A 23889-nucleotide genomic window follows, 5' to 3' on the forward strand; every position below is an offset into this window, starting at 1 on the left:
CCAGCACCATTACAACTACACACGGGAGAAAACCCATCACAAAAGACAGCAGCTTATGGTACTGTAGGTGGCAAATACCAACCTAATGAACACTATCACAAAGAGAGCAGCAGAAGAACCGAAAAGGACTATACTGAAGGACTGGTAAATGAGGCAAGAAAGAGTATGAAGCATCAGCTTTTTGTAAGCTTTCAAACAAACGGGGAGCCTCAACTAACTTATAAAAGATATTCAGAAGAGACCAAAATTGCTAAGGAAATGGGAAAATGTTCAAACCACCAATGAAAATTCAGAGCAGAATTATTTCTCACCAGAATTTCTATACTTAGTGTATGGAGATTTCTTCAACTGTTGCAGATGACAACTGAAAACATCTACAGAAAATGTAGAATTAAGGAAACAAGTACAGTACCTATACTTAGGTCAGGAAAGCAGACTTGATGACAAGGATTATTTAAAACTGAAACCATGTATGACTGTTAGCACTACATTATTTGGGAAGTGAAAAATGCTGCCTCAAGAGAGGGAGCAAAGCAGACAGAACCAGGTTCTTCTCAGTGGTGCCCACTGGCAGAAACAGAGGCAATGGGCGCAAACTGAAGCACAGGAGATTCTCTCAGAATACCAGGAAATGTTTTTTTACTGTTAGGGTGACACAGCACTGGGACAGGCTGTCCAGGGAAGCTGCCGGGTCTCCATTCTTAGAGATACTCAAAATCAATGTGAATATTGTCCTGGACAACCTGTTGTACATAGTCCAGTTTGACAAAGGGTATTGGGCCAGAATATCTCTGGAGGTCCCTTCAACCTCAACCATTCTGTGATTCTGTATAGATGTATAAAAATTAGGTACTAAACAAGACTAATTCTGAGACTAATTCTGGAGCTCAAAGTGTTACGAAGGATCCTAATTTGGAACAGAATGCAAATACGTTATTTAATACCATATGTGAACAACACCAGACAAGATCTGGAAGAGCACAGAAACCAGAAAACTTCATGATGAAATTGTTACAATGTCCAGGAGCCAGCACGGAATAGGTAACAGCTTAGCACAGCATTCAGAACTGCAATTTCAGAATTTTTCACTCTGACCGCAAGTGATCTTTCCAAGTAATGGTGAAAAATTGCACCAGTGGAGGCAACTTCTCATTTTGCCTTGCCTGCAGCTACTCTCCAGCCCTTTATCAGTCCCCTCTCAAGACCAATGCTTCTTGGACCTCTTAATATGGTTTTCAGAATAAAGGGCTTGTTTTCACAGAGAGGAAAAAGCAATCCCTTTCCTCATTTTCCAACTGCTTTCTGGAGTATACAACATGGCAGCTTCTCTTTGGCAGAACTTTCACATCAGGGCAGCAGGAATCCATACATTCATGCATGTAAAAGATTTTGTTGCCCCTCTAAAGGCCCTAATATCCCATGGCTGCTCTTATGAAAAGTAGCAAATTAAGAGTAGTCATGTTTTGTTGTTAGATGTAGCGGCAAAAGGGTGTGTTTAGATTTCGTAAGATACGTAACAAGGGCTGGTGCAACCTAGATGAATATTCTTAAGGGAAAGAATCCTTAAGTAGGCTGTGTACAAGGAGATAGAAAAGCATTTAACAGTGACCCAGTGGATAAAACTAAAATCACAGGATCAGCTGTGGCCTACAGGGCATCGTGCCAAAACTTCAGCTTTTCCAGTTCAACTGCCCTGTACTGTGTATCAGGAAACCAAGTTTAAAAAAGCGTGTCAAATTTTAAACAATTACATTTTTGGGTAAGTGCAAGGAGATTTAGCCTCAAAGGATTCTCATTCAGTACTGTACCACAGATAAAGTGCCTGATTTTGCTAAACATCAAAATTGTGTTTCAGGACTGTTAGCATAATATTTTATATATTATGAAATTCCTCAGTGTTTCCAACATTAATGTTTTTATAATTCCCCATCCCTGCTGTTTTTGGAGGAGTTTCAGAAAAAAAAAACCAACATTTTTTAACTTATAGTAGTGCTAAAATTGTCACTTTCTTGTATTTCTGGCCTTGTTTTAATCTATTTCAATACATATCCTCATTATTTCACTAATAAGCAGTTGGCACTTGTTTTATATTTTCATTACTTGTTAGAAATGTAAATAAAGTCTGTAGATGTCTGAATTCAGACTAGTTAGGTTTCACCATTAAGACATGCTAGGAAACTGATGAAATGCTATAGAGAGTTATTCAGGATGAATTAAAAAGCAGTCTTAACATATAACATTTCCTTCCCCAGTTGCCTCTTCAGAAGAGTTTTACATTTTTTTCCAAACACTAAACTCATGTTATTCTTCACTTTCTAGAGTTCCTGCCCATATTTTTTTCTGGTAGTTTGCAGGTGATCTTCTTGTGAGAAATTAATTCTTAACTCAGGCTACTTTTTAAAACAAAATATTTCCAAATTTATTTTGCTGATTTGCTGTAAAAATACAAAACGTTTATAACTTACATTTGAGCTCCTAGTTCACTAACTTCTATGATATGGTTTTTTAACCAACCTTCTCTCCTGAAGTCTCCCTGGGCATTCATCATGACCAGCACTGGCAGTTTCATAGCTTCTTTAGTCTTAGTCTCATGTGAGTGTGAACTTTAGAATTTTGTAAGTAAACCACTGTATTTTGGAATGTTCTTCCACTGGTTGTTTAACACATGCAGTTAATTTCAACATTTACTACAGTGAAGAAAATTTCAGCTCTAACTTTTTAAGATTTTCATAACAGCATAAACTTTATCTCTCTCAAAAATATTCTACTAAATGAAAGACATAATATTTTTCAATTTTGCCCTATTAAATCACTTATTCTAAAACATTATTTTGCTGACAGCTCACAGTGCAACAGCATGTTTGCTGTGTTTTCCTTATTGTCTGAGTGACTGGAGCTGTTTGACTTGTTTTATATTTTCACAGAAAAGTAAAGAACTGACATTAGCTTTTTTGATTAGGAAGCAAGCTGCTTTTGGTCCTTTAACTCCTTCATCAATTTATGTTGTCATAAGACTTCTATGTTGAAATATCTAGATGCCTTTCTACTGTAAGTGAACTTCACAGGAAACTTTCTGATAATCTAAAATGACAGAAAAGTAGAAAAATCCTTTTTACGCATTATACAACGTTTTTTAGTATGCCATTGATAATTTTGTCATCACTCTTACTATCTTACATTAATATCTTTTTGTATGTATTTTATTTAGCAACTTCTATAGCACCATATGCATTTCTGAAATTAGCAGAAGGAATCAATTAGCATCTTGCTCAAACTTGTCTGATTCTACTCAGCAGTGCAACACAACACATTCTAACCTTCAAATCTGGAGTGGTCAATTTTGGAAGCAGTCACAAACGTGAAACCAATCAACCACAAAATCCAGAACATGATGAATTCAGTGAGGGGGTGATGGCTTCTAAGGCTCACTTCTAAACTTCTAAAGCATAACATTTTATATGTGACTTTATGTGCATGATGCTCAATGTCCTAGCTCAAAGTTTACATTTTCATCAATAGTGATATACACTTGCTTCTACAAGAAGTGCAAGAGCCCTCAGTTTTGATTTAAAATATAAAATCTGTTATTTCATTGATCTGCCTCACTGGCACCTAAAATAGATTGTCATGGAAATGAACAATATATGAAAAAAAAAAATACAAACCACATGAAAGTTAATAACTGAAATGATATTAAGTAGAAGATACCAGGCTGTGATTTCAGTGCCATGATGGCAATGGTATAGTAAGATAGATGGATATCGACATAATGCAATGTTTCATTATAGGGAGTTTGAAAAGGCATTTTTTCTCAGGATGCAAGATTCCATTGAGTATTACCAAGAAAATAAAAATTATGTTGTAAGTAGAAAATACTGGTGATATTGCAATTGTCACTTAAATTTTATTTTTTAAAATAATGAATAGCTGTAACACTGCATTTATACTATTTCAATACCTGTATCTATTTTGAACTGGAACCTGAAGGTTCAGTTTGGTAAGAGGTTAAGCCTCAGTTCCTTGGAGCTACAGCTAAACATTATTTCGGAGGATTAAATAAACCACCTGTGGAATGGAACCATGTATGTCTGAGATTAAAGCTGAATGAATGCCAAGAGAGCGGTACCTGGTTAACAGAAGCATCTGTATTAGCCACAGGTGAGGGAGAGCGACAGGCAGGTGGAGAAGAAATCTCACTGTTGGTTCCCTCCTCCCCAGACTCCTCAGTGACCGGGGAGAGCAGTGTGTGACAGCGACCAGCAGTCATCTGCCACAGGAAAAGCAACCCCAGAGCACAGGAAGAAAATCAGTTACCTCAGCTGAGGCTTGACTTAGACTGAGATCAAAACAACACATGGCCAGAATTACCACAACATTAATTAGTCATGCTTCATGCTCCTACATTTACCAGTTTAGGAATCTGTTGAATAAATAGACTCATTTACTTGTCATACTTCAGTATGAAAATGCTCTCCTGTACTATAATGGATTTTAAAAGACAATGTAGAGCAAGCAACTCAATAATAACAAATTCAGGTTTGCCTAAACATCTTCTAATACAATCTCTGCTGCATTCAGAAATACTGTGGAGAGCTACAGAATACTGGACTATTTGTCTCAGTATTCAGGTCCGGCTGGAACAACAAGGAAGACTTGAAATATAAAATACACACATCCCAGTATTCAAATGTAACCTCCTTCCTCCCCAGTGTTGCTATAGAGGGATAAATTCTGAAGTCTGACTCTCAGACCAAAATTCCGGTAGCATCAGCAGATTGTTTGTTAGAAAAAAACAAAAGCAAAGTCAAACATTGTGCCTATGGCAGTACTTATACAGCTTTCATTTCCAGTACACTTATCTGAGAATACAGCAGCATACTGTCAATTATCACATCAACATTTCAATGTGTGAAAAACCTATATACTGCAACACCCAATGAAATCATATTTATTCCTGCAACTCATCAATTTCTTAGCATTTGTTCCTGCATCCTGACAGCTACAAAATAAAAAGCGCAATATTTGCATATTACTGCTCACAAATTTCATGTATTTGTCTCTTAAATAACTTCAGCCTTTATCAGCAAGTCTTGAGAACCCATATAAAGCAAAATGCAGTAAAGGGAAGCTGCAACTTGCTTGGTTTGCCACACTACAGCCATTTCAAAAGGTAGACATGAGCTGTGGCAATTTGCTGCACAGGGGTGTCGTAATGATGCAAAAGGAAGCAGCTCATATAATGAGTGCAGTGACCGAGGCATTGCTTACCATAACCACCGAGGGATGAGTGGGATGTGCCGGGAGCAGGTCTGAATCCAGCTCCTCCATTCCCTCGGACAGCCCCTCCACTTCTGTCACTGTCAGCAGCATGGTGGCATGTTTTGCTTTCATAGTCAGCATCTTGCACTTGGAATTCAAAGAAGCAATTTGCTCCTGGTATCCTTTGATCTTCTGAGCCAGCTCCTGAGGAAACATTTTTTTCCCCCTAGTGCTGATGCAGCCGGGAAAGGCCACAGGACCGGCAGCATTTCAGCTTCCGCGGCGAAGCGCAGCTGTCCCCTCCCAGCGCAGCCAGAGCCATGGCAGCGCAGCCGCCCTGCTGACGAGCAGGATGCCGCCGGCGGGGGTACCCGGCCGGGCGCTGCCGAACCGCGGGGCGGCGGCGGCCGAAGGCTCCGTGCGCGCCGCGCCGCTGAGCGCACGGACGGACGGACGGACGGACGCACGCCTCACGTTCGCATCCTGCCCGAACCTGAGCCCACCTCTGTGAGCTGCGCGCTGCAGCAAAGGGAAGCGTCTCTCCCTCTTCCTGCCCTATATCCCCCCCGCCCCCGATCTGCTTCCATTTATCTGAGGAAGATGAAGCTCCCCCGCATAGTGCATGCCAGGGAAATGAGGTCATGTAGTGGCCACAACTGCAAAAAATGCCCCATTCAGCTCTCACCAGAAAGAATTAATTGTCCAAACAATAACTCACAGGGTATAACAGGCTCAAAAGTGATAGGAACAATCAGTCACATAATAAGATTAAATGCAGACTGGATCTCTTTTTGTCACTGTTTGGATAAGCTGTATTTTAATCTCCTTTTCGTTTTGTATAAGTCTACTGAGTTAAAAGTTGAGCTGCACAGGACTTACCTTTCTTTAAAAAGAGATGGACAAACTAGCATAAAGCAGACTATATTTTAAACTGTTGGGGGTTTTATGCCTAGGAAATAGTCTATTTATGTGGCCAAATACCATTATAAGCTTAAGATTTTTAGATAAGAAAGATGAAAATGAATACTCTTATGACTATTAATAAGTGTCTTGTCTTCTACCATATACTGTTGCCCTGTTCAGTATTCCGTTTCAAAGTTTTCAATTCATATACCTCAGATAAAAAAACGGTGGAAGCATTTAATATTTCTGCTGAAGCTATTGTTCCTGTCTCCTTAGATGCTCAGTTAGAGTTTTGATCTGAGAAATGGAAACATTTGTATAAGCTTGCCTGCTAAATAGATGATTATTCATTCAAGTATATATATTTCTATTTAATTTTTTATATCTGCTTTTACTTCTTCAAAACTCATGAGTTTTCAAGGAAAAATAGCAATAGGAGTTGCAAGATCTAGTAGGCACAATAATGTATTATTACAATATCTTTTCTAAAGTAAGTAGGAATACTGCTTCAGGCTGATAAATTAGAAGATTCCTTTGGTCGTATGACATTTTCAGCAAGAAAATTCTTCAAAGTTACAGTGCAGAATACTCATTGCAAGAAATACCAAGTTAGGAATAGAAACATCTCAAAGACTGATGATGACACTTCACTACCTGAGTTTCAATGGCATTTTGTCACCAAGTGTCATGTTAGCAACAAAAGGGCCTCTCTTTGGTGCTCCAAAGCTTTCCTTAGAGACTAAGAAAAGTCTTGACTATAAAATTTCAAGAAGAATAGTCAAAAACCAAGATGCAATCAAATCAAGCCACAAATTTAATGGCTTGCAGCTTGAATAGGTATCCGCTCTTTGGCAAATTCCAAATGACATATCTGAGCCTCAGTAGAAAATTATTGTTATTCAGTATACTCTATTCCCTCACACTATCAAGTGCAATGACATTTGTAGTATTAATGTTCAATGCACTAAGTATCTAAAATGCCTCTTTCAACTGAAAACAAGGAACAGTGAACAAAAATGTAATTGAAAAAGAAAATTAAAAATAATAAAGCATCTTATAAAAGCAATGTCCCATGAGGTATTGTATTTTCCATTAAAATAATTCTCAAGTATGGAGATACTTGCCCATATTCTTCTCTGAAATTCTAAAGAAACACAGGTCAGTAGACATGGTATCTATTTGCATACATGCACATTAATACAAGATTCCCAAAAAATCTACTTTCTTCCTTCCTCTTATTTTAATTCTAAATATAGCTAATACAAATGTCCCCCTAAGTTCCTTTACATACAGCCTTTAACAGGGGATGTGGTAACTGATATTTTCTTAAATTAATAACAGACCTAACAAATATCTTGACAGACTTGACTTTTGAAGTAGTCTAATAATATATGGTTCAGAGCATCCACTTCATGTTATGCTTTTTCACAGGTATTTAGCAAGGAAAACATGAGCCAAAAATATGCAAAAATATGCTTACCCCAAAAATTCCCTTACCCCTAAATGTGTAAAGCTTGCATGTATGAAGTCTCTCTGTTCTGGCTGATCCCAATATGTGCATTATCATAAAGCTGCTGTCTTCCTGCAATATGTTTAGGACCACTCCTACCTACTAAACTTGCTCAAATGTATATGAAACTTCAAACTGCCCCATTTTTAATTCCTTCCTGCTTGCAGCATTATTCATTATTCCCTCCTCCAGCAATATTACCCTGAATTTCTGCTCACTCTCCTGCATTTGCTGTTTCAGAATATTTGACTAGAGAATAGTAGCATTATCAATTCAATACTAATAAAACCAAAAGCACTTGTGTATATACAAACTGCTCTTGAATACTTAATAACAGTTGTAAGAACTGTATAGAAAATGAGCAGCACATGTAACATTAGGTTACATGACACACCAGGAGGGCTAGCTTTAATTCAAAGGTAAAGAAATGGGGCCATCTGGTGCCAGAAGTGACACACAGTGATCAGTGGTGCATTCTCTATACTAGGAATTATACAACAGACAGGTGGAGGTGAAAGGGGCTCAGGAGGAGCTCTCAAGTCAGCACAGCAAGAAGGCTGCATGGAGACTACTGTGATTTATTCAAGAGATGTCAAGCCATGAGTTTGTGGGCAGGACCTGCAACTCCAGAGCACAAAAATCTTCCCCACAAAGATTTTTAAAGAAACCTCTGGAGTGAATGGTGCAGAGTTTTCCCCCAAATCTACTGTGTGTTTCCTTTGATTCAAGTCTCTTGGTATTCTTTATGGAATGTGACTGGGATGAAAATGAATAAGTAGTTTAGGATATATATGTGTATATATACAAGTTCTTTATATATATATACATGCATACATATGGATCACCAAACTAGTTGTGATTAACTGACCATGTGCTGAATTTTAACTTCTGGGACACTCCTCAGTCAAGTTTTAATGTCAATTTCCCCTTAATTATGCAATGCTTTTATCATAATATTGTCTCAAGGTTAGGATGTATCTGACTGAATAAACAAATGAATTGTCCACATTGTACCAACAGCAGGAGCTCCCTCTCTGAGATTAAGTCTATCTGTTAAACTAGCCCTTAGAAAATCTGAAAAGCAACTCAGCTGTCTTATGACTACTGCTTATGAAAAGTTGTCTGGGTCAGTGAGCTGCCATTGAGCCCAATGTTTTGATGCATTTTGGGTCCCATACCTCATTATGTGAAATCTGGACCTGGAGTTCCTGGATGTTGCTGGTTGCTATTGGCTTGTCTTGGATCTCGCGATGGGCACTCTCGATCATCTGCTGCAAATGTTTCATTTCTTGCTCATATTGCTCATACTGAACCACTGCTTCCTAGAGAAGGGAAAAAAAGATTGAGTGTCTACATGAAAATTAATTTTCAGTTAGTCTAAGCATGACAAATCTCCCTCCTGAAGTATCTGGCACTCACATCTTGATAAGCAAAGCAGGAATATAGTCAGGAAAATAGCTATTCATAAATATTATGAATTCCAATTATTTGAATGTTTTAATTTATTTAAATATTTCCCAAACTCACAGTCCACATAACATGATATTTTAGATTTCTGATGTAAGGTGCTGTAATTTCTGATTGCAACAAGTTCCTGAACCAAACACACCTACAAGAAGATAGCCTTGCTTAGTCTCATACTTTTATTATAAAGCATTTTGGTGTGCTTTTTCATTTCAGGTGCTAATTTGTGACTATAAGAAAAACTTAGGTATTACATAAAATACAGCTGGGAAAGGATTATGAAGAAAAATACAGCTGGGAAAGGATTATGAAGATTGATTCAGATAATTACCCTACCAATATAGTATTAGTTCTTTCTATCATAGATGCATGAGCAGTTTGTCTAACCCATTTTTAAAATTTTCAGTGCGACATTGTAACCCTTCTTGTATTTAAGCATCATTAATTATCCTTAATTATCAAAAGTCTCTTCTGTTATCCAACTTGAAAATTTGTAGTTGCACCCTTGCCTATGGAATATGCTGCATATATTCCTATCACTAAACAGCAGAGAAGAAAAGCTTATTTCTTTGGAAATACCTTTTACATGTTTTACATGTTTAATTATAAATCAAAAAAAATCAAACATCTAATTTACTTGTACTTAGCAAAACTTGAAAATACAAATTTAATAGATATTGAATGATTCCAAAATCAGAAAACAAATATATATAAACTATAAATAAATAGAATAAAAATAATTCTTTTTATACCACAGTGAATTAAGTCAATAGTTTTTATGCAATCTTCAGAAGTAGCTGATGTTATAATGTTATATAAATTTTATTAATTGATTTTATATCTTATAAAATTAACCTGCATACAACTATATATTAGCTGTTTGTCTAGTTAATCCTAACAGTGCTACAAAAATCATATCAATATCAGGAAGTGAACTTAAGTGAGAGTGATGAGTAAATCAACAATTAACATGGTCATGAATATTGAAGTCAGGAATAACTAGAGACTAGTGGGGAAATTCCTAATGGTGCGACAGAACAGCGGAATGCACAGAGATATGAAATTCTATGTTTTCATCACAGTTTGCATGTCACTGTTCAGGTTCCTCTGAGTGGCTCTGGATGGGGTTGCACTTGCCTGCATGATGTTGCACTGCTGGATGGCCGTGTGCTGCAGGCGGCTGGCCTCCTCCTGCAGCCGCAGGGCGCTGTGGCACATGGGCAGGCTGGTGACCACCTCCTCGGGGATCCTCAGGCCACTCTGGCAGTCTTGTACTGCCTGAACTTTTGGCTTCAGAGACTCCATCTCAGACAACAGATGCTAGAAAAAAAGTCAGTGCCACAATAAACCAATTTTTCAGAGCTCCCGGAGCATTTAATGCAGCCAAAGAAAATGGTGCATTCAAGTAATAAAAGAAAAAACTCATTATCTATTTTCTAAATTGCATATAATTAGAAACACTTTCTCTGGAGTTGCTCATTGTGAAATGAGAACAATGATTATTTAGGCAAAAAGCCCATATACTAGATATAAAAATAATAAATTAAGAAACATAGTAGTACCTATTTCTAAGTGTCCAAGTAAAAAATACTTCTATTAATAGATTTGAGAAAATAGATTTACAAATTCACACATCGAAGTAGCACAGGAGTAATTTATATATACATGTATCTCAGTGCTAAAATCTGAGTGGAACTCCTTGCTGGGACATAGAAAGACATTTTCAAAACAGCACATGAATCCCATTGTATTCACAACTTTCCTTTGAAATAAACCATGGCTGAAAATATTGCTTAAAATTCAAAAGGCAATCGAACAGAAAGGAACAAGCTACACAGAAACCTTTTCCTTTGAATAATTGCAAGATGTATTCCTTTGTGAATAGTGCCTATTCCATTCAAGATGCCCATTTAAGCTGTCTGTTCATATGCATGAGAAGGGTCTAAGTGCAATAGTTGGAAAACAGATTTGATCACCTTTATTTTTATCTACACTGAAGAGTTTAATGTATGTACAGATATGAAAAAAAAAAAAAAAAGGAAAAGGCAAAGTTGATAAAAAGGGCTTTAGCACATTAGAATAGGATTTTAGATTCAATAGATATAAATCAGCTGGACAATGAGGCAAACAGGGATAGAAAATTTGGTTATATCACTTCCCCTGTACCACAAGCAGAATGACAGCTAAGTGGGTCTCAGGTGAATACTGATGAGACAATTGTGGTTTGGTTTGTATTTTTGCAGTTTCATGACATATGGTGGCTAATCTAACCAGAGTTTTGGTATAATGACCTATTCTTCAGGCAGCCCAGGTGAGGCCTCTCCTCTGTCAGACCCCATACTGCAAGCAAAGGGCATCTTTATTGTTCAACCAGCACCCAGAGGCACCCTGGGGGCTATGTGCCAGCCAGGCGCTTTCCAGCGTCCCCTCTCTGGTCTGGTGAAACAGGTGGGCAAGGGCTACAGCTCCTTTCTGTACAAAAGGAAGTTGTATTGTGAGATCTGCTAGAGCCAGGACAAAGAACACATAAAACCCAGTGTAAACTCCATGTTCCTTTCTTCTTATTGTGGGTGATGTGTTTCACTTACACTCTTCAAGGCCACATTCTGCAATCTGTTTGCAAGTCCCCAGAAAAAAGACTGCATATTTTAATGAAAAGCTGTGCAAATTTACCTTTCTTCCATAATTTTTCTGCAGATTTAATCATACAGTGAACCTCTTGACATCCAATTTTTACTGGCAGATTGAGACAGTTAAATCTCCATATTAATTTGCAGAATGATACACGTCTTGAGAAATTCAGAAAGCTATAACTTGCCTTAGACCAAAACTAACAAACTGACAAATCTCCATAGCAGATCAAATGCAATAGAGAAAGACAAAATATCTTATGGAGGTAATTCAACTATGCATACAAAAATGTCTCTGGGTTTAAGGAAACCTGAATTGTCTCCTAGTGCTCCAGATAACTATTGGAGAAGCTATTTGGACAACAAACTATATAATTGCATCTCTATCTGTAAAATAATGATAACAATCTTTACTTCCTTTTGAAATACTTTAAAAACCTCTTGACCATAAACACTAGGTAAGAACTGGGCTTTATAACAATTATTGATATGGATTAAATGGATTGGATGCACACTCCTCAGAATGGCATCAATCTAAGAAGGGGCTCATCAAGAATTATACTTCGACCATTCCCTCTCAGGAATGATTCTTCTTGCTCCATCCCTTATTTCCTTGGCAGTAATTTGGGGCTACACTCTGAAAACAGTGACACACCTAAGAAACACAAAAATCAATCTCATCAACACTCATTATCCTTTGTGTAAGATCACATTACTGAAATGTTAACTTTGAGGTCCTGGTCTTTTACCTGTCTGTGAGAAAGTTGCTCTTTCAAGCTCAAATGCCCAAGCTCTGGAGACGTCAGTGTGGCTTGGGCTTGCTCCAAAGCAGCCTGTAGGCCTCTCAGCTCAATTTCAAATTTCTTCATATCCTGTAACACATTTGATTCAGGGATGAATAAGAGGAAAAATAGAAATCACTATAATTATACCTGTGTGGATTTTGCGGGTACATCCCCCTTACATACAGTGCAAAAAACAACTCATAGTTTTGACAGTTCATTTTAAATGTTTAAAATATTAGATAAAAATACCAGTAGTATGATCGTGTAGAAAAGGATTGCAAAGGCAGAGTTATTCTTTTAAGTACTTCAATCTCAAATACAGCATATACTTTATAAAACTGAAAAAGCATGTTCATTCTTTTCATTGCACTCCCTTGTAGAGGTAGGCCTTATTATAGAATTCTGTTCTGGTCCAGTACTAATCTAAATTAATAAACAACAGTGTTTATATATCATTTAAGAGAAGAATAAAGGAAACAGCAGAACATAAGTGTCAACAAATACACTTCTCAAGTATCTAAACATAGGTGCTCAGTGCTATTTGAGACTCAGCATTACCCCAAATCCAGAAGGGCACTTAGAGCAGGACCTGCAGAAATCTTGCACCCATCTGAGTCAGCACCTGAAGGCAGCACCTCGAACAGCGCAAGATATCTGACTTCAGGCAACAAAGTCATGCCCTGTACAGACCACAAATTATCCTCACTGCTAACAATCTCAGTAGTATGATGTGTACATCACCCTAGATGCCAGCTAGCATTAGAAAAACTGCTTTAATTTACCTTGGCAGCATCTTGGAGGTTTGGCAGCTGCCCTTTGATAACTTGCTGCAGTTCCTCTGTCCGCCGCCCCAGTTCTAGCACTTGCTGTGACATCCCTTCAGTACAGTAGACACTTGCCAGGTAATCGATCCTCTCGCTCATGGCCTCAAGATCACCATGAATCTCTCCAGACTCATCAAGAATGCTCTAGATGGAGATACAGAAAAATTGAATGTCAGGTTTGAGACTCAGTGATATATATTTTTAAAGTATATTGTTCTACGAACTCTTCAATCTATACACATTCATGAGCCTATGATTAAGTTCCACTGATTTCCTGCAAGGCTTAGGCAATATGCTTAGTTCTGAAGGTCTGCTGAAGTGCTTCAGCTTATAGAGACTGGGAAACAAAGGATTAAGTAATGAAGCTTCAGCAGCTGTAGTTATCAACGCATTAATTTTAGTGTTTTAGTGTTTTACACTTGTGTGTAAAAATATAATATATGCAATCTATGGAGAAGATTTGTCCTGGAAGCCTCATATGCATAACAGAAAGTAGCAGAAAGCACTTGGATGCAGTGTTCTAGCAGGCCAGGAGACATTATTGCTGCCTAAAAAAATCACTGCCAAGGCATTGTGTGGGATGGCATTGGTTAAGCCTGTATCATCAGATTTTGCAGTAAGGAAAAAGCCATAGCAAAACCAAACCAGAAATTCTGTCTCCAGCTTTCCTCAGGATAAATTGCCTGGAAGCTCCTATTCAGGATACAAAGTGTGACATACTACCCTGCGCTTATGTACAAGAATGCAGCTGACAATTAAGTAATGCATATATAATATTGGTATTAGTGATACATTATTATGATGCCTTGATTTCTTTCACACAGCCATGTAACACCAGGCAAGCTTGAACCTCATCAAAATATCCCACTGATCTCACACACATATTCCACACACAGACACACAGAGAACAAATTGCACAATTACAGGGACAGCAAATTACTCTGATGGGAAATGTTCAGGAAGAGATTGGAAGAAACTCTTCCATTAGGTATCAATTTGAGAATATTTGGTATAAAACTCATTAGATGAGAACAAATGATATTCCAGTTTAGCGTAATGGAGAAAGGAAAAAAGCCCAAACTGAAAATCTTATTTGATGAACTAAAGTTTTAGAGCTGCAATAAGGTGCTTGGTGCGATAGAATCAGAATGTGCAGACACACTATTCAGCCAAAAGCCTCTATGAAACCAAACTACTTGAGTAACATGAAGATCAACTTTGAATCACATGTTTCTATTCTACAACATATATTTATTTCATTTTTTTCAGAACAATTGTCAAAAGTCAATCATTTTTAAGGCCTGGGAGAATAGTCAAAGAAATCTAGCATTTTAGGAGGAAGTAGAACTCCATTGCTTTGAAAATAACTTAATATATACACTGCCTTTTAAATGTCATAGCTCAGATAATCACCTGGTAGGCTTTAAACTGATCACGAAGCTGAGAGGAAGAATTCCATGTTATACTACCATGCACTAGGATATTTGCTTTCTCAATCCATTTCAGTATGAACTCCAGCATCTCATTGTATTCTTCCAAGTGTGAAGCAGCCTGGATGAAAGAAAAATTTGCTTAAGCCTAATACAGAATTTTGTATAATTCTTGGAGGATGAAAAAACTAATTTTATTTCCTTTATTGTAACCTGGGGATCATGTTAACAACTTTTCCTTCCTGTATTATATAAGTCATTTTCTTATGTATTTATGGAGTTAAAATAGGTATGTTTTCAGTAGTAAGATTATGTTTTGGGGGAAAAAAGGCACTATAAGAATGTAGGTCACAGTGTGAGAGTCTATTGATACTCATATATATCTCTAGAGGGTACACTACCTGTGCATATTTTAGCCTCACATGTAAGTTCCAAAATACCTCCTCTTTCAGTTTCTGGCTCAATTTTTTGTTTTGATATGTGTCTTTCCATTACATCCTCCAAATCACCTTTTTTTTTTTTTTTAATGGTCTGCTTTGTCCACTCAGTCTGCCATATTTCCAAAAAATGAAATGTTGCACAGTTTCAAAATATATGACAAAAGTTCTGCTTTCTGATTAATCCAATTTCTATTTAGCAAAGTAGTCATAAGCTCCAATTTTCTTTTCAGCAGGAGTAATTTCATTTATGTTCATGAATTTTCTCCTTATAAAGGATGGATCAAACCCAAGGTGATCAAACTGTATTTGCAAGCAGTTTCCAATACCTACCATTTTTTATGATAAGTGGATTTTTTGATGCTAAACAAAAATATCATTCATGCATGCAGAAAGGAAAACTCATAATTTATCAGGGTTTTGATGGCAGAACCATAGAAAATCAATTTATTTGCTTTTAGCTAGAGGTTTTTTGGGAAAAGAGCAATTAAGGAAAAAATGTTAAAGAATTTCAGAGATTTTTGAACCACACCGGATGCATCTTCATGAATGCCAAAATATTGCATAAATATTATGCATTATCAGGGCCATTGTATATAGGCTTTTCTATTGAATGTATAAGTTATGGATTGTATAAGTTGTGGAATGTATAAGTTATGAATCATCTATGGATTTGGACTAATAATTTTTTTGGGCAAAATAAATTTTTTTTTAAGATTTGTTTTTAATGCTGTAAATATAGGTGACAGTGACAAAACAGAGACCCTGAGAAGCACAATGAGGTATTATTTCCAGGCATGCTACTGTTTGTGAGATCTACAATCTTTTTAGGGCAGCAAAGGAACCATAGAGCAGGTGATTCATGCAAGAGGGTGTTAAAGAAGCATCTGAGAATTATTTCTCCCTCTGATTTAAACTGTGCCTCTTTGGAATATGATGCAAGCCCTGACTAATAATAGGCAGATGTGCCAAGGAATTCCCTGTCTGGCATATTTCCAGGAAAATAAATGAGATGTTTGCATGCTGCCTCTGGTTCTGAGAGGAAACAGCAGAAAGGATTTTGGCTCATACCTGACTGAGCTTGGCTGCTCTGTACTCAGCCTGCCGTATGGTCTGCTGGTGAAGTGCAGTGAGTTTCCCTATCCTGTTAGCCAGCTGCTTAGCCAGAGGTAGGTTCTGCTCTGCAAAATCTTGGACTGATGCATCTAACTCCAACAGCTTTATATTGCAGCTGTCCAACTCGTCACCAAGGATCTAGGCAGAAAAACAATAAAATCAGTGATCCAGGAAGTGCTAGCTTTTTGGTTGATTATTTCTAGTCCAACTTGCAAGTTTTATAGCTTGTCCAAAGTCTCCATAGTTTTTCCATTTTTAAGCAGGAAAGCAGAACAGCAGGATATTTGGTCATCTCTTAAGTATGTGCCATTACTCTTCCTCCTCTGACTTCCTGGCTGAAATGGATAACCATTTTCCCTGCTGTAGCCAAAGACTGAGTCACTTCAGTGTGGCATTAACTGTTCTCAGGCATCTTTCTGTGTTTGTTTTTGAAAGGAATTATCAGCACAGACTGCCAGGACAAGGATTTTTGTTTATTGGAAAAAGGGCTTGTTTCAATGTTGTCTTAAAAATATAAGTTTATAAACTCATAAAAATGTTACTTATTAATGGATTATGGAAACTTTGATTTTAATTTGAAACTTGCATTGTCCTAGTATGATCTTGATGCAGGAGTAGTCTGATTGTGCTAGAGTGTTTCTATAAAAACAGTTTAAAACCAATTTTTCCTATCATAGTCACAGATACTGTGAAAAGGAAGACTAAAACATTTTTCAAGTCTCTCATAGATTTAAAGCATACTCTTGGGTTTCTTGAGAAGAGGCTACTGGTTATCTTTTCACTTGTTTTTTATATCCAAGATGCTAAAAAATATTTTTTTTTTTGTAACATTAAAAAAAAAAAAGTCACAGAATCAAGGAACAGGTGAGGTTGGAAGGGACCACAGTGGGTCATCTGGCCCAACCTCCCTGTTCAAGCAGGATCACCTTAGGGCACGTGGCACAGGATTATGTCCAGATGGTTCTTGAATATCTCCAGTGAGGGAGTCTCCACAACCTCTCACAGTGCGCTGTAAAGGAGCCCTTCCTCACGCTCAGGTGGAACTTCCTGCACATCAGTTTCTGCCCACTGCCTCTCATCCCACTGCTAGGACAAACACCCTGGCTTCTCTCCAATTATTTCTACAAATTTGAACTTCAATCATTCAGAACACTGCTACAGGTTCTTCAAGAAGTGAATTCAAGTTCTTCAGGTTAGGGCTGTCCTGGCAGGCACACCTCAGAGTGCAAGTTACAATCAATCATTATTATAAATCAGTATTATTCCACAAATTTCGAGACATAACTGTCTACATGTAGACACAAAGACAGATGTTAAACTGCTTATCTAAATACAAAGACACACACATTACAGCAAGCATAAATAAACGTATTTACTACAGATATTATGCAGAATTTATATGCTTTTTGTGAAGGAGGGATCCATTTGATTTGAGTCACATGGATTTAAAACAGATCTTTATTTTATTTTTTCACAATCTGTTTCAATATTAATATAAAAATATTTACTGCTATAACCAAGCCAACCCAGTCGCAAGAGTATCAGCTAAATGCTAACATAAAATGAGTTGAAACATTACTACATCTCCAGTGACAGAGAGTTTTAATTTATGCAACATAAGAAAGCAGATTTCACTGGCTTTCTGCTTTCTTACTGAAATCAAGGTGATACACCAGGAATATAGTTTAGTGACACTTCCTGCAAAGCAAACAGTATTTTGGAACATCTTGAGCATCTCATGAATATAAACAGGTCATTTATGACATACCAATCATGCTAAATCTTCTCCTATTTTATATGCTTTGCTTAATTTCAGACAATAATTTGGTCAAGTTTATCTTTGCCTAATTAAAATAACAAGCCAAGAAAAAAGCCCCCCAAATCTTCAGCCAAACCCTTTTCCATCTCTCTTCTCAAAATCCCTTACTCTCATATGGTAATCTTAATTTGGCCATTATACTTCAGTACAGATGATTTTTCCTGAGTGTGGCACATACCTAAGACTAAGAAAACCTTCAAAAAGAACCTAGAATCCTTTGCACTACTCTTAATTGCATGAGAAAGAAGTATCTCATTGTTGAACCAAATGAAGTGGGATGGGCTACAAGTAAAATTCTATGGATATCATTATTATTATTGTTATTATTATTGTTATTATTATTGTTATTATTATTATTATTATTACTTTATTATAATAAATATATCACAAATATATTATTTTTTAGCAGTTTGAAGGTTTCTCAGGCTTTCCAAGATTGGTGTCATACTCGTTACTCAAAAGGGACCGTGAAATTTTGTCCATCTGACTTTAACATTCAGCTTCCTCCAAATTCTGTTACCTCTGTGGGCTGCTTTGCAAAGAATGTAGTTTTTAAAATCTCATCAGTCAACCCTTATTTCTGTATAATTCTTCTGTTGAACTACATTAAAAAAATATGTCCTGCAAGTCTTCACAAACAACACTTTGGTATGAAGTGAGTGTCCTAATTCAGTAAAGTTTATGGCATAACCACATAAGGAAAGCCTTGTCTTACCTTTTGTTCAAGTTTAGCTTGTGCTATATCATTTGTTTTCTTTTTCAGTTTGGAAAGAATGGCATTTAGTTCATTTGCTATCCCCTGGATTTTCTGCTCAAACTCTTGATTCAATGTTTTGATTTGCTGAGTTTCTCTTTCTTTTGTTTGAATCTGTCAACAATAAGAATTAAATTCAATAATCAGAAATCACTCCTCCTTAAAGGACATTAACTTTCACTCATTTTAATTTCACTTCATTCATTTCACTTTCATTCAAAGGATGAAGGTAATAAAACTACTCTGAGTTGCCATGGTTTGGCCACAGCAGGAAGAAAGGCTATAGATCTGCCAGGCACTTATCTACTGCACTTTACCTGATCCTGCACAGTTACGAGGGCCAGTCCAACTTCTGCTAAATGAAGAGAGAGTTCAGAAGGCAAAATGGTATAAAGACCCAAGTATTTATTCTGTTGCTGTTCAGCCAGTTTTTCAACAGCCTGGCGATGAGTAGTAGCTTCACCAAAGAGAGACTAATGACAGAAAAACAGTATTGTTAAGAACAATGAGAATACATCTTAAATATCTTTAAAATAAAATATCACAGTCAATCATCTACTTCATGCTTTATGAGTTTGTCTAGTGGGTTACTAAAAAACTCATGAATATTGTCTAATTTGAATTTGTGGTGGTTTTGATACTATTAACATTCAGTAGCAAATTAAAATGAAGATAAATATTGTGATTTAGAAGTTGACAACTGTGGCCTACCTGCAGCTCCTGAAGTTGAATGTCCACTTCTGCATCAGGGCTTAATAAATATTCTTTTGTTTCCTGGATCCAGGACTTCACAATATTAATCTCTGCTTCAACCTCCTCACGCTCCTTCAGCTCCTGTTTCACCATCTTCATGCCTTTTTTAACTTTCTGCTGCATACTTCAGAAAGAAAGAAACAATAACTACTTGTGAAGAATTAAGTAATGTCTAAAAACACTACTTTGATCAAAACATATTGAATAATAAATACAATGATTAAGAGCACCGCATCGAGAAATAATTTTAAATAAATAAAATTTTTCATGTCTGTTCTTTAGTTTTACGTGTTTGGACATCAAGCACACAATTCTTTTGAAAAAATGGTAAAGTATACAACAGAGATCCCTACATCTGAGTTTATCACCACAGATTGCCCTGATTGTCAGTAGAGGAAATAGGCAATTGTAGGGCATGAATTAGGATTATTCATTGTCATTCCAAAAGAAACTTTTAAAATAGGTCAGAAAAAGTGTATCCTACACTTGTTCATTTCTCTACACCAATTAGAGAGCAAGCTTAACCTGCTCTGATATTGATATCTAGAATGTAAAATAACATGAGATAAATTCCACTCCTATTGGTGAGATTTGCATTGGCAGAACACTTAGGATAAATTATGGATCAAGCATCTGAACATGGCCTATTTCCATACTTGCACTAAAACAGAATTTCTGCATTTTCTTCAAGAACTTGGATAGCCTGTAAAAAATTACACCTCTGTGAAAGTTCTATTGGACTACTTGTAGCTCTTAAACATGTGTCATGGATATTGCAATATGTCATTTATATTTGCATAACCTTGCATAGATGAATCATGCCTTATTTACATGAGCAAGAGGTCATCAGAGACCCTGTATCTTAGAAACCAATTTTAAGTAAGTGAAAAATGGAAGTGTAAAAGTACTTACATCTACACATTTCCTACAGGGATTGCTAATCAACTATAATTATTCATAAACACACACAATAAACTTTTCACAGGCTTGGCGCATGGTTTACAGTTTTGTCATTTCTCATTTCTCCTTGTCTCCCAACTGTGGAGATCCACTTAATGGTATCTTAGTTAAGAGGTAGAGATGTGTCTTAAAAGTTAACATAAAAATTCCTGTTTTCTGCATGACAGGGAGATATTTTTGATTTAGATAAACATTTGCATAGCCTCAAGGTGAAAAACTATGTTTTGTTTGCATATGCTCTACATTCCCCTGTAAATGTCATACAGGACCTACTTTTGGTACCTAAGTGCTTCAAACAAGGGAAACAAAGTGATAAACTAATCAAAAGAGGATACAAAAAGATAAATTATCACTGTTAATGAGAGAAACAATGGAAGTGTTAAAAGTGTTATAACTTTAATGCAATTTATGCAGCTTTTATGTAAGTTAGTATTATGCAATGCAAGAAATACTTGTTCTTAAAGGCATACTCTTTCTGAAAGAAATAAAAAATAATGGCAAAAAATGTATTTCAAGATTAATGAAAAGTAATTTTAAATTAAAACTGATGCTTACTTTTAAAAAATAGATAATATTTATTTAGGCATGTTAATTGTTAATGATATAAAAATGATAAGCTCTTAATAATGAATTGCAAGGTACCATTTTTCTGCTGAATCCTTTAAAAAATTTCCTTACTTGTGGCATCGATCTTGCATTGCTTTGATTTCTTGCATAACTGGTAGTTTCTTCTGAGATGGAGGCTTTACTTCCACATCCTGAAGCGTGCTAATAACTTGCTGTTTGAGCAGGCCCAAAGATGACAGCTGGTGGTCCACCTCCACCAGGAAACTGCTGTGGTAATCCAGGAGTTCCAGGAGCTCTGTCTTGGATGCCTTTTCCACTGAGCTTTCTGGTAAACGACCCTGTAGCTGATCTATAGCAATGGTGGCTTTCTGAATCTATGGAATGAGATGCAATTTTATCAATAATAAGATTACAAAAGAAGCTAGTACAACTAACGTTGAAAGGTGCTAGATCCAGTGCTGTACATTTAGATTCTATAAAACTGCTATGGTATAGGACTTGGGCTCTATTGTGCCAGATTCCCTTGCTTTTCACAAGGGATTAGCACTTGCTAAGGGATAATTTTTTGTCCTGTTATGGGTATCTTCTTTAGCATTTATTATATTTATTGCCATAGGAACTAGAGCTCTACCTTGGGGTATCCATATTTGGCACAAGTCATGCATTTAACAAAATTATTATCCTCATTCCTAGAGAACCTGCTATTTGGGCATGAATAATGGACAATGACAGATAAAAAGAGTAAGGTAGGATATAAGGGGAAAAAAGAGACATATGATCAATGAGCAGTGACAGGCACTATCCTCACTGCTTATATTTTAAAAAAAGCAACTTCATATTCTTTGGAGAAAAAAAAATAAGAAAAAAAAGAAGAAAAAAGAAAGAGAGAAAGAGAGAAGAAGATATAAAGAGAGAAAAAGGAGAGAAAAAAGAGAGAAGAAAGAGCAGAAGAAAGAAAAAAAAAGAGGTTAACATAATCAAGAATAGAACATTTGAGGAAAAGAAATAGAGAAGACCCTAATGACCCATTAGAAACCAGAACAACTGTGTATGTACTATACATGTATGCACTGAGAAGAATAGTCCAAACTTTGGAGGCAAGGGTTCTAAACTTGGGTCTTCCACAGCCGTGTTTTTCTGAACTGAGGAAAAAAACCAGTTACTCCTGCTATTAGTTTTCTCCACTGCAAGATGATTAATTAGGCAGCATAATGAGTGAAAACCTATGTATAAGGGAGGATTTACCAAGACTAGAATTTACCTTATCATTAAAACCCTTCCATTCCTGCACTGCATCTTCCAAAATTTTCTCTTGCTCCTGGGCTACATTTCGGAGCCGTGTCCAGCGCTGCCAAACCGCTGTCATGGATCTACTTATAGAGGCCTTACTGGCATCATTGCTGATTTTTTCCAGCTGCAAAGCTTTTTCTTCTAGGGCTGAGATCTTCTCATGGAAAGAATTCACTATGGACACAAGAGTCTGAAAAAGCAAAAATAAGCAGTGTTCTCCTTTTCCACAAGACAACTCATTAGTATTCATTATGCAGATATGTGAACCACCCCCATCCACTGCCAAGGAAGAGGAAGTATTGTATTTCCTGTGAGGTGGCTAGGTCTCACTTTATTCTCATAGGCAATATATTAGCTATAGCTGCTTGATCCAAAATGCAAGCTTCTGGAAGCAGCAGAAATCTGCTGTAATCAGCTTTTTGCTTCCTTGATAGCCCCTCAAGAGGGATGAAAATAAGCATTCAGGGTCATTCTCATAGCAAAGACTGACTTCTAAACAGCCTAAAAATGAAATAATCAATTCAGGCATTTAGTTGTGCATTTATGTCCTGATTAACAACTTTTTAAATGCCCAAGGATTTGAGGACACACATGAACCTGGCAGACATGACATTACTCTTAGGGGAAATTCCTGAATTCACAAGACACAACTGGCAGCACATGTCAGAGGTGTTACTGACTGTCTATATTAAGGCAACTGACAGTACCCTAAACATAAGAAAGTAAGTTTTCTTAAGCTATATTTCTTGCTTTTAGACTAAACAAGAGTTATTATTAAACTCTGAATCTTCCTGTCCTGTTCCATGATCAAAAGTAGGATGTTTCTATTGATCTGAGTTGCTGGAAGGGTATGTAATTTTGGGGCTTACAGACCCATGGTTTTTAGGAACCTTCTGACTCTGCACTTCTCTACAGTCATAGGCACATAAACAGACAACAAGCGGAAAAGTGATTAAAGATATCTGTTTCGGTAAAGACACAAATAAAATGTATGTTTTGTGCAGCACTAAACATGTCTTGGTGTGTTATGACACAGTTAAGTGCTACAGATAAAGACTTAAAAACTCAGACTCATGCTATCACAGGTAGGGACCTATATCTTATACATTCATTTTCACTTGAAAGAGAAGGATTTCATGCAATTATCAGTACCTTACCTGATGTGTTAGCAATTTCTCTTCTGCTTCATGAGAAGAAGCAGCTTTAGCTATTGAAAATTCAGATAATTTTTTCTCAGCATCATTCATCACTTCAATCACCTTCTGCCTTGATGTCTGGTACTCCTGCCACTCAGAAGCACACCTTAAACAAATACAGTTCCAGAAAGAAAAACTTAATGCTATATAAAAACATTTGAAAATCAGAAATATTATTGCACCTAGTTTTAA

General features: G+C 36.7%; 1 protein-coding gene across 35 annotated transcripts in view; it reads right to left on the reverse strand.

The window, feature by feature from the left end:
- SYNE1 (spectrin repeat containing nuclear envelope protein 1) overlaps window positions 1-23889 on the reverse strand; it is a 290639-nt gene that overhangs the window by 94832 nt on the left and 171918 nt on the right. For 24 of the 35 annotated variants that reach the window (XM_085576560.1, XM_085576559.1, XM_085576556.1 and 21 more), the window contains 14 exons: window positions 23659-23803; window positions 22473-22691; window positions 21323-21585; window positions 19643-19808; window positions 19249-19404; window positions 18893-19045; window positions 16314-16496; window positions 14789-14926; window positions 13334-13519; window positions 12516-12638; window positions 10274-10456; window positions 8851-8994; window positions 5269-5463; window positions 4127-4267 (listed from right to left, as the gene is read on the reverse strand). In XM_085576560.1, coding sequence (XP_085432686.1) covers window positions 4127-4267; window positions 5269-5463; window positions 8851-8994; window positions 10274-10456; window positions 12516-12638; window positions 13334-13519; window positions 14789-14926; window positions 16314-16496; window positions 18893-19045; window positions 19249-19404; window positions 19643-19808; window positions 21323-21585; window positions 22473-22691; window positions 23659-23803 — 2395 coding nt within the window. Of the gene's footprint in view, window positions 1-4126; window positions 4268-5268; window positions 5464-8850; window positions 8995-10269; window positions 10457-12515; window positions 12639-13333; window positions 13520-14788; window positions 14927-16313; window positions 16497-18892; window positions 19046-19248; window positions 19405-19642; window positions 19809-21322; window positions 21586-22472; window positions 22692-23658; window positions 23804-23889 lie in introns of all 35 variants that reach the window. The other 11 variants (XM_085576583.1, XM_085576581.1, XM_085576576.1 and 8 more) reach the window with 3 other exon arrangements.

Source organism: Lonchura striata, chromosome 3 (genome assembly GCF_050655825.1).
Source record: "Lonchura striata isolate lonStrDom1 chromosome 3, ASM5065582v1, whole genome shotgun sequence".
In the NCBI taxonomy this organism is placed as follows: domain Eukaryota; kingdom Metazoa; phylum Chordata; class Aves; order Passeriformes; family Estrildidae; genus Lonchura; species Lonchura striata.